The following is an 11,476-nucleotide window of genomic DNA, read 5'->3' as shown; positions in this document are numbered from 1 at the left end:
TCAGACGTCATCGGCCGGCAGGGACGGGATGCTGATCTTCGCTCTGGTGAAGTACGCAATCTTCTCCCTGCAGCCGGGGTGAGAAATACACCGACTTCAACAGGACGTTGAAAATGCCCTGTGCCCGTTACAGGCAGTCCCAAGGACGCCAGCGCTGTCTCCACAGGCCCGGATGCGAGATCTTGTCCTTAGCTAGAGCTCCATTTAAAATCAAGACTGTCTTCGCCTTTTCATGGAAGGACACAAAGGAGAACGGCAGCTCTGACCCACGGTAACACCGGTCGACACAGGCATTTCCAACCTCAGACAGGTTTTAAACCACTGGGGCGGGGGTGTGGAGGGAGCGTGTCAGTCTAGGTCTGAGCATTTCTAGACCAGGGATTAGAGGATTCTAGGGGCCAGAATCCTCACAGGAAAGTACACGATCCGGGGAGAATTCTTTATACTCAGTACCATGCTAAGGTAACGGGAGAATAATGAGCGATGGATACCAGGGCTCAGATGAGGCAAGAGAAGGAACCTGACCATCTTAAAGGCAGATCTGCCGCATCCCGACGCGGGGATAAGTGGAAACAACCTGAGAGGGAGAGGCCGAGAAAGGAGCGGGCGGGAGGGTTTTCAGAGCTTAGCAGAGTGTCAAGAAAGTAAGGTTTTAGGGTTGTAGAGCCGCCAAGGGCAGGACCAGTATGTCTAGCCTCTAAGAAGCCTTCACATCGAACAGTCTCCCCTCAACACAGGCTGTTGGGGGGCTTCCCCACGTGGGGCCACGCTGGAAGCCCTAAGGAGGAATAAAGCACTGGCCCTCCTTCGAGAAACTGGGAGTGAGATGGTGCAGGAGCGTGGGGTTATGATGCAAGAACTGAGGTGGAAAAGCTCTACCTCTAAGGAAAGGAGAGAGAAGGAGGGAAGCATGAAAACCCTGGGCAAGGTGGAAGGAGAGTTACTTTTGTGCTACAAGCGTCCTTTCCGTTTGCTCAATTCTATGAGATAAAATTAAGAATTAAAGGGGCGAGTGAAAGTAGTCACGATGTCACTGAAGGCAGAACCCAAAACTGGGGTCTTTGCTTCGACACTTCCCGCAAGCGAATTACTTTGGCTCACGCGGTGCTTTTTAAACACACAAACTAGTTGTCAGTGTCTACGCTTGAGATGTTTCACATAAAATTCCTGATTTCTACCTTCCCTCGGCAAATCGGAAGAGCAGGGAGCCCTGGGCTTTGAGAGAGCAGCTCAGGGAGAGCGTCCCAGGCCTCGGCGTGCCTCCAGAGCAGCTGCCGTATCCCGGTCCATCTCCCTCCCCTTCGTCACCTGCCTGGTGATAGGCCTGGCTCTGGGTGCTAAGGGAGTGTTTACAAACATTTATTTCAGGTTTTAGCAGCAGCTGAGGTTGGATGACTTCTCCTCTGGACAGTGTTTCTTGCACCAAATGCACGAGAGGATTCCCCGCACCACCCTGCAGTTCTAGAAATCCGAGGAGCAGCATCCTCTGAAAGTTACAAGAGCGACCCTGGAGCTGAATGGAGACAGGAAAAAGCTGACTCTTCACTATAAGCCATCACGTTAAAGAGAGTCTGAGCCTGCCATGACCCGTCGTCTCCTTCCCCCGCACCCGACTCACTCAGGACAGCAGGAACTCCCACTGCGCCCTCTGGCACCAAACCCATCCCTTCCTAACGAGCCCTCTCCGCCCCATATCCCATCTGCCTCGCACGCCAGACATGCTCCTTGGGCTTCTCCCTCTTCAGCCCAAGAGGCTCCTACAGGCTCCTCCACAGCGCGCGCGCACACGCCCCAGACCAATAAAACCACACCTCTCCCGTTGCCCCCCTCTCACTTGACTGAAACTGTCACGGGATGGTCACCAGTGGCCCCCAGCCTGGGGAGTGTCTCAATCCTTCTTTGCTGTTGCTTTGACAGCATCCGTCACCCTCCCCGCTCAGCTCCAGGACCACGCTCCCCAGCTCTCCTTCTAGCTCGCTGGCCATTCCTTCTTAATCTCGACGGTCTCCTGTCCTGGTCACCTTCTCACACTTTCCGGGATGTCAGACCCATGTTTGTTGTGGAACCACCACATGTGAGACGAAGACTCCCATTTTTATCTCCCATCTGATCCTTAATCCTGGCTTCAGATTTTTATTTCTACTTATCTACTGACCATGGCTTCCCAAGCTGGCCTAGGGGAACTGATAGGCTGGTACGTCCAAAAGCAGAACTCTCCCTGCCCCCCAGCGCCCCTCCGTCCGCCCACCTCCCGTCACCCTCCTATCGCCTGCCTGGCCTCCCCTTTCCAGGGTCTGCCCGACCGCTCTCCACAACGCCTCTAACGCCCTCACTCACTCCTGCGCTTGGAGACGCCTCCTGGTCCCCCACCACTCAAAGCCAGCTCTGGAAGCTTCCACACAGCACACGGGGTCCTGTGCGGTCGACAGGCTCACCTGCTGGCACCGACATTTAAGGCTCTGTGCCTCTGTCCCTGCCGGTCCCTGCTGCCCCAATTCCCTTTCCAAAACCACCACCCCTGGTGCCTGACACACGCGTACCCATTCTTCCAGCCTGTACGGCCTCTGAGACTCCCATGCGCTCCAGCAGGCCCAGCGTCTGCCCTCACGGGACCCCGCCCGGCCTTCAGGGGGCTCCTTCCGCATGGCACTGCCCGCCCCCCTCACACAGACCGGAGCCTCCGTAAGGCCAGGGGCGCTTGCCCTTCTCTGGGTGCCCGGGCCCAGCCCTGTGCATGGCTCACGGGGCCTGAGGAACAGTCCAGGGAGGGAACAGCAAAACCCTGAAGACAAGTGACTTTTCTGTACCTTTTTGTTTTCTGCGTTAAGATTTCTCAATGAGATGTCTAAGTGCTTCTAAGAGCTGGGGACACCCCGGGTCCCCGGGGAGCCGGGCTCAAACGGAGTCAGGACTGTGGCCGGCAGGGTCTGTGAGCTCAGGGAAACACACACATCAAACCGGAAGCAGAGGGCCTGGTGTCCCACATCCTAACACGTGTCACCTGCCAGCCACCCTGCGGTGCAGGCCTGCGTGATTCGGGGGACAGCCCCGCACGTCCCACAGGCGCTCACCTGAAGGACTGCACCTGCCGGGGTACCTTCCGGCTCTGCTCCCGAAGCCGGCACACGTCCTTGGAGACCTGCCTCATCAGCTTCTCTGCATTCAGGTCTTGCTTCTGCTCTTCTTTGGACTGTTCGGCCTGGTAAGGAAATGAAAACACAAGAGCCCCCCAGCACATTAATTAGAGATTCCCAAAGGTGTGCTCTAAGGCTTGAAAGACGCAGGGCTCAGGTCAGGAGGCCAGCCCAGCAGGACGACACCCATGCGTCCACCTCATGCCCACAGGGAGCAGCTACTGGGTCGGGGCAAGTGTGTGTTAATGCATTTAAAAAATCTTACCACATAGGCAATATGGGATCATCTTGTTACATCTCGAACACTTGATAACTGCCCCCCTCTCCACCCACCAAAAAAGAAATTAAAAACTACTTACAGCACCATGTCCAAGAAATATCTACTGTTAACATTTTGGAGAATACACTTTCAACCTCTTATTCATCTTTTCAACCCTTTTTTTTTCCGTCTTAGCACTTTTAAAAACTGTTTACTGAAGTAGAATTGACATATCAAGAAAGTGCACACAGACGCGTGTGCAGCTCAAAGAGCTTTTTACAAAGTGATACGCTTCTCGAAACTACCAGACTGGAAACATCCCAGGGAGAGGACAGAGCACGTCCCAGCCTGTAAGTTCCCACAGAGGCTTCTACTCCCAGGAGGACGTGTTGTGAGTTGCGCTCAGCCCTTGGCAGGGAGGGGCGGGCGTGTGTATTGGGAGGGGACACTATTAATTTGAGTCAGGGGTTGGGGAGACCCCACTCATTTGGGCACCTTCTCCCCATGACCTCCCAAGTGGGGCGCTACGGTAACAGAATTTCCTGCTCAGTGGAGGCCACTGGTCATGGTGGGGCAGCCGGACCTGTGAAGGAAATGGGTGAGGAAATTTAGAATACTGGTGTTTGCAGCTTCAAGTCTTACAAGGGAGATCAGCTCGGGATCAGAACTAACTAGTCGGCACAAAGAGGCGGAAGGAAAAGTGGCTTTGCTGACGGTGGTGCCTGTAGCCTGCAGCAAGCTGATGGTCCATCACTGGGACCATTCTGCACTTGAAAAAGCCGACTGCTGTGCTTGTGTTGTTAACACAGGCAGCTATAAACTTTATAGTAAAGAGCAAGGTCTTCCGGCTTAAGGGGCAAGACAAAGACAAGAACCAGTCTGACTGGTTCACAGCCGAATGGATACAAACAGCAATTCTACTACTAGGTGCTTTGGAAACGCTACTGAAACAAGAAAGGTGTCCCAAAATGTGTAGGAGTACTCACTTCCACAGTCTGTGACTGAAATTTGGGAAAGTATCATTAGTAGAATAATGAAATAGTTATGATATATTTATGATTAAATAAATATGATATGATATATTCATAATGTGTATTACAAATGCCTTAAAACAATCAATTTCAGCAACATATACAAATATTTCATGTTACATGACTAGAATTAAGTGGGGAAAAAAATAAGTTGCAGAACAGTATGTCTTCAGACCCTAGTTTTCTATAACTCTTCCAAATAACACTGACACATATACATGGCATAAAAAAGAGCTGGAAGGACATATAACAGTCAACAGAGGTCATCCCTGGGGAGTGGGACTCAGGGGCACTTCTTTTTTTTTTTTTTTTTTTTTTTTTACATCTTTATTGGAGTATAATTGCTTTACAATGGTGTGTTAGCTTCTGCCTTATAACAAAGTGAATCAGTTATATGTATACATATGTTCTCAGGGGCACTTCTATCAATACTTTTTGCTTTATATACTTCTGCATTATTTGGCTTTGTTACATGTTAATTTTTTAACTAAAAAAACTTTCTAAATTTTAAAATATTCTCAACACACAAAGTACACTAAACTCAGTTTGAATTTGAAAGCAAAAATGCTTGTGGCACTTTTAGGAAAGATGACATTTTACAAAAACTATTATTCAGCCAAGTACTGATGAAGATGCAGTTATACTCACACCACTTTACGGGAAGCTAAATAGACTACAATGGGGCATAACCTAGTTAGTACTTTGCTAATAATACTCTACTGCAGTAACTTCTGATTTTTTTCACCACAAAGGATCCCTTTTCCAGATATTTTTTACTGCTCCCCTTTCCTCTCCTTGTTTTGGATGATTTTGTTTAGAAAAGTGGCCTATATTTAAGTAGCAGTTCTTTCTTGATTATTTTGGAATTGATGAGATAGGTGAGCTGTCACTCGGAGCTTCTGAATTTGTGTAACTCAAATTCAAAGGGGACAGATGTGATATTTTAGTTACTTTGTGAAGTCTTACCTTCAGCGAATGGATGATTTTTCACTAGGTGCCTGGTTGGGAACTACTGACTTAGTAGACACAAAGAAATGACTTCTACCACGATGTGGTACATCCAACTAGGAAACTAGTAATTCTACTGAAATGTTGCTGCTATTCTAATTTTGGGGAACTTATAAGATGAACAAACCAATCTTAAAATGGCCATCTCCTTACTGACTTGAACAAACGGAGATATCAGGAAAAACCAGCGAAGGAAGGTGCATGCCGGATATACTTAGGGGAGAAAACCTGGCCCGGTTTCCCCAAGAAAGCGTATTTTACCAGATCAGAGATACAACAGGCCCCCGGGATCCTGCTCGGTATTTTGTTCCCTTCCATATGAATGGGAGTGTGAGGCCTATTTTATCCCCTGTACACACTATTAAGATGGTCCCTCGAAGTAGCCTGCTGGCTGCTGCTGTTTTCAACTACCAGCATTTATGTGGTGGCTGCAGAGTCACTCTGAAACTTGGCTTTGTTCTGTGCAAAATAAGACCGACCACCACGCAACACACGAAGAGCCTCCTCTCCCTGCTGAGTAAGAACACACTTTACTGCAGACTCCATTTGTCTCTGTGTTTATGTATTTATATCTGTACCCGGGTCTATATCTTCCTCCAAAAGTCTGGGTGCTAAAATATATCATAAAATTTTCATCAGGTGTTAATAATCGATAGTCGCCAGCTTTGCAGGCAGTCGAGGCTCAGTGCTGAGCACTTCACTGTAATCACCGAGTTCTTTTGTTGAATGAGCTGTATTAATATTTCTGACATATAATTTTCTTAGCAGATTCTAACTTTTACAAATGTTAACATCTGTATTATTTTAAGCTTTTAAGAAGCCTAGCGTCACAGAACTGGCAGTTTGACAGGGAAACACTCAGAGGAAGAAAAAGAAATTTCTGCTTTGTAAGCAACCTGAGGCTCCTTTGGAAAAATACCAGCCCTTCCTCAGCACGCCTCTCTCCTTCTCACCCAACAAGTCACGATAAGCTGCCTGGTTCAGGAGGATCGGAAGCTGGTTTTTATGCCCCAGATTCCAGGAGAGTGTGATTAACCTTCAGTTTACGTGATGGGGGCCGGACCTGCAGGAAGGTCCAGTGATTTATTTACCGTCACGTTAAGAAGCCTGACAGAGTAAGGAACACAATCCGTCCTAATTACAGTCCTGAGCTTCTTGCTCTGCTTCCTAAGGGGGTTGTACTATACACGAGGACACTAACTGATTCAGTTTTTATTCTGAGCTACAAAACAGACTTTCAGCCACAAAGGAGGAAGGTTATGGAGAGTGATGCAGAGGCCTGACAGCTTTCCTAACAAGGCAGGCAGATCTGCGCTCTGCTGCTGGACTCCGTTCACAGTTTCCCTGGGAGCCGTATTTTTTATGGCAATTGGCAGGCTGTTTGCTCATCATTAGGCATTTTATGGCCACGGTGCTGAAAATCTCACAAATCCCCAACTGCGGGCGGGGAGGAAGGTGGATGTGAAAGGGCAGCATGTGTGTGTGTGCATGTGCACCAGTGTGTCCGCATGTGTATAAGGAGTGGACGTGGGGCTTAAGAGCAAGCAGGAGAGAAGCCAATGGCTCTCACCAACTTCTGTGGCTGGAATGAAAGGCGCACAATTGGAAACAGCTTCTCTTTCACAGAGCGGGTGAGCACAAACTTCAGGGGTGAGAAAAAAAGGCACATAACTCCAGTAATCTATCTAGACATACAGAGTTGGTAAAAATAAAAATGAGAAAAATCTGTACTCAAGGGAATCAGATTATTCTCAAAATGGTACAAACGCGCCTTGCTTTGTGGGCTCTTTCTTCACTATCATTGGATGCAAGGGCTGCCACCAGGCAGGAGGAAACACAGTGGGAACAAATGTGTTCTAAGTTCTAGAAAAAGGACTTGAAGACTCGAGCAAGACTGAGGTGTAGGCCGAGTACCTTCTACCCGGCGGGCTTTAGGCAACGTGAACTCCACGTAAGCGCCCCGGAGCTCACGGCGGCACCGAGCTCTGTACCTGCTTCTCGGCCTGTCGCAGGAGCTTCTGGAACCTCTCGTCCTCCAGCACACCTGGCGGAAGGTCCGTCTCGCCCTGGGCTTTCAGGTCCTCGAGCTTCTGCCTCAGGCCCCTCAGGGCCTGCAGCTCGTCATTCAGGCGGCTCTGCCGGGTCAGCGAGGCCTGCAGGTCCAGCTCCAGGTCCAGAGAGGTTCGCACGGGGCATTCGGGTGCTGCCCTTCTGAGCACCGGCTGGCACACCGTCTGGAGGGTTGGAAACAACATGACACCCTCATTACGTCGGTGGTCACCTAACAGGAGGGCACTATCCCTGCTTGCTGCTTTGGCCGATGAGGGGTGAGTGGCAGTGATGTGGCACCTCCCGACCCCTGTTACAGGGGCAGCAAAGGCCTAGAGGGGGGAGGCCGGGGGGCTTGGTCCTGAAGGAAGACAAGCAGAGCCCCCGGCCCACCTACACTGAGCACGCAGGTAAGCAGCAAACGAGTCTTTATTGTTTTAAACCGCAGAGAGTTTTGAAGTTGGCACCGTGGTAGAGCCTAGCTTAGCCGGACCAATTTACTGCACGAAGCTGGCCTCTGTGAACGACAAATCATAAGAAATTCACATCTGCTCCGTTTCAGGCCATGCACCTGCGTCCCCGCAGCTCACACCTCTCTCTGATCATTTCTGCATGCACTGGCCAGGACACAGCTGCTCAGGGGAGCTAGGGTTTTGACTCCTTCCTCGGTTTCCCATCGCTTAATATCTATTCAGTACTTTCACCCCTGAATCACTGTGCTCTCTCTGGGGCCAAGCTTATCCATTTATCAAGAAGTAATTACTGAATATGTATGAATGCATGTCCGCTGGTGGCGGCCTCTGTGTCACAGGAAGTCAGGGGAGGGAGAGATCACTCAGGGCTGGGTCAGACTCGCTTGAGGAAAGGCCTTCAAATGAGGCTGGGCAGGACTCCCTGAGCAGAGGGAAACAAGGAGGGCATTTCTTGCCTGGACTGTTGGCAGTGGGAATGGAAAATAAGAGATTACTAATAAAGACGGGTACTATTTGGTACAAGACGGCAGGACTCAGGCCTGACAGGTATTCCAGCTGGAAGGCCTGGAACAATGGTGGTGCTCATGACAGACGGGAAGCAGAGGCCTGTCTGTCCCCCTTCTCATTTCAGAGCCGCAGCCCAGGTCTGAATGGCTTTCATTGTCTCCTCGGATTCCCCTTTCTCCTTGCCCGACATATCCTGCTGCAACACTCTCTAATGTTCTTATTAGCAGCTTTCCCTTTGTTCAACCTCTGCTCTAACAAACTTATTACACAGAAGAATCATCTAGACACACACTCTCTTCGACTGTACTACTCATGTTTTCTAGATCAGAAATCCTTCCCAGTTGTCAGGTACTTGGAGGCTTTCTAAAGACTCCCGTGGGCACGGCCTGCTGGTAAGTGTGTAACAGCATGCTCGCTGGTTTGTAAGATCTGCCCATTTCCTTGGTGTCAATGCTCCCCGCCATGACTGCTCTCAGGCTGTCAGTGTGGTGTCGCTGAACTGGGGAGAGATGTGGCGATGGGTCCCCCTAACCTCATGCCTCGTTGGCCGGGCTGCCGCCTTCCCAGCCAGGGAGCCTTCCACTGATCTCTGGAGATGCTTCTGTTCTCTTCACCTCTACATGGTTCTCATGCTATAATTCCTAAATCAGAATACACTTCCCCATTCACCTCTACCAAACTCTATCTGCCCACTTTAAAAGCTATTAACAGTCATCTCCTAAACAGTGTTTCAGGATTAAACTAAGTTTATCAGTAACCCGACTGTTTTTCAGCTCCACTCAATTCATAAACACTGCTGGTTAAAAGTTCTCTGAAGAGTGCTACCATCCTCTAAAAGTATATGCTTTTAAAAATGCAGGGGACTTAGAAAAGAGTTGAGACGAATTTTCATTCAAGATGATGGAAATTTAGGTGCTTTTTAAAGCACAAAGTTTTGTAATCTGAAAGATCTGTTTCAAAAGGTCCTGAAAATGCTGAGGTTAAAGAAATGCTTGCATATTTACCTTTAGAAAAAAGAAATATGCTTAGGACTGTCAAGTAACTAGGAAGTTAAACCAGGAAGTTACATGCTGCCCAGTCACACATCCAGTACTTTGCCTACAGCGGCACTAAACCAGAGTGACTCAACTTACCCTCCAATCTTCACTCCCACCCACAGGGCCCAAGCCTGGCCGAGCTGGGTCCTTCCTCATCCCCTGAATGTGCCTCTCTGCCCCTGTGCCATGTCAGGCCACCTAGTATCCATCCAACAGCACCCAGTATCCATCTCCATCCCTGAAACAAAGCTACCACTTTCTTTAGAAATTTTATATGGGTGTCAAGGCCAGACACCTTCCCCACGAAGCGTTTTTGATTCTCCCGACCAGGTGAGCTCCCTCCGCCCTTCTATCTGCACCTGGAGTCGCCCGTGTGCCCTTGGAAGACCTCCTCCAGGCAGGGAGGTCCTGCCTGTCACAGCAGAGCTTAGTGTGCACAGCGCTGCATTTTTATTGAACACCATGCTTTAAGCCGAAATAAAGCAGCTTCGGAAATTAGCACGGAACAAATTATCAGTAAACAAATAACTTTCCATTACTAGTTCAGCTGCTGGTAAATAAACAGGAATTTCTGAATGGCCCAACCTTGTAATTTATCTAGAATTCGTCCCTTTTGAGCTCATCAAGAGACCTCTGGCTTCCAGGAAAACCTGGCTTGAGCTTTTCCATCTACATTAATCTTAATCTTCTAAAAATATCTGTTTTTAAGCAAGCTACTAAAACCGTGTCCTCCTTTTCCAGAACGTCTGCCCCTCACGAAAGGCACCGGGTGTTACACTCTCCCCACGGCTACTCAAGAGCTGGCCGTGGTGTGGAGACCAGGCGGCCGGCAGCAGAGGTGCTCCCCCCGACTCGGCAGGCCTGTCTCCATCCACGCTGCAAAGTGGATTTACCCTTCATTATCAGAGGTTCCACACCGGTGATGAATGAATGCTCTCCAGCACATCCTTCTCCATAACTGACACAACAGCTGTGTCTCCGTAATCCCAGTGGCTTCATCCCAGCACCCAAGAGCACGGAGCAAGGACACCCAGCAGTCCTGGTGCTCATGTTCTGATATGCAAAACGCCGGGTGGGTCCAGGACAGCGGGATGCCGCTGAGGGAATACATACCCTTTTGACTCTCAAACTGCGCCGTTCGGTGGAGTTTCTCACAAATAGTGATTTTTTAGCCAGGGTTGAACTGTCACTGTCACTTCGATTTAACTGGCAGCAAAGGATTGAAAAAAATAAAAAAAGAAAAGAAAAGGAAATCAGTGAGTGCCAATGTGCTAGAGGAAGCTTGGAATTGAGAACTTCATCACAGAAAGAAGGTAGTTTATTTCTTTAAGAAAATCCTCCCCAAACAAATTTTTCCCTGTTTTCTTGCTTTTCTTAAATAACTTGATTTTCTTTAAATAATTGCCTTTTGGTTACAGTTATCGTAAGTCATTTGTTAAGAAAATCATATACAGTTTGAAATAAAATTATCCCTTGTATTTTTAGCTAATATGCACTATCCATTCTTTAAAGGAAAGGTTTGTGTAATGCACAGAGCTCAAGGTCAGAGTGGAGTCACAGCATGTACAACTGGGAACACGCCCAGCCCAGGCAGCCCACACTCACTCCCTCACCTGCTTCAGGCCTTTGCTGAAACGTCACCTTCTCAGTGAAGTCTACTCTGAACCTACTTAAATTTGCGACCCTCGTCCTCAACATTTCCATCCCTTCTTAACTTGCTCTACTGTTTTCCATAGCACTGGTCCCTGCCCAAGAGACTTCACAGCTTACTCATCATGTTTAGTGTTTGGCTCAACTCACAAGAACATAAGCCCCGCAAGGACAGGGCTCTGGGTCTTTGGTTCATGGACGAATCCCACGGATCCGGCAATGTGCTTAATAAATAGCAGGTGCTTAATAAAAATGTTTGGTGAACTGAATGAATAAGTTTAGAATTCTGAAAGTATTTTCTAACCCACTTTATAATGTTAAATCTAAA

At 48.8% G+C, this 11,476-nt stretch overlaps 1 protein-coding gene across 1 annotated transcript in view; it reads right to left on the bottom strand.

The window, feature by feature from the left end:
- Positions 1-11,476, bottom strand: part of WWC2 (WW and C2 domain containing 2) — a 164,277-nt gene continuing 152,801 nt past the window's right edge. The window contains exons 20-23 of the mRNA XM_007466510.1: positions 10,612-10,704; positions 7,424-7,666; positions 3,072-3,199; positions 1-67 (exon numbers count right to left, since the gene is read on the bottom strand). Of these exons, the coding sequence (XP_007466572.1) occupies positions 1-67; positions 3,072-3,199; positions 7,424-7,666; positions 10,612-10,704 (531 nt within the window). The remainder of the gene's footprint in view (positions 68-3,071; positions 3,200-7,423; positions 7,667-10,611; positions 10,705-11,476) is intronic.

The sequence above is a fragment of the Lipotes vexillifer genome, unplaced genomic scaffold (assembly GCF_000442215.2).
Source record: "Lipotes vexillifer unplaced genomic scaffold, Lipotes_vexillifer_v1.1 scaffold951, whole genome shotgun sequence".
In the NCBI taxonomy this organism is placed as follows: domain Eukaryota; kingdom Metazoa; phylum Chordata; class Mammalia; order Artiodactyla; family Lipotidae; genus Lipotes; species Lipotes vexillifer.
This window is presented reverse-complemented; position numbering and strand designations above follow the sequence as displayed.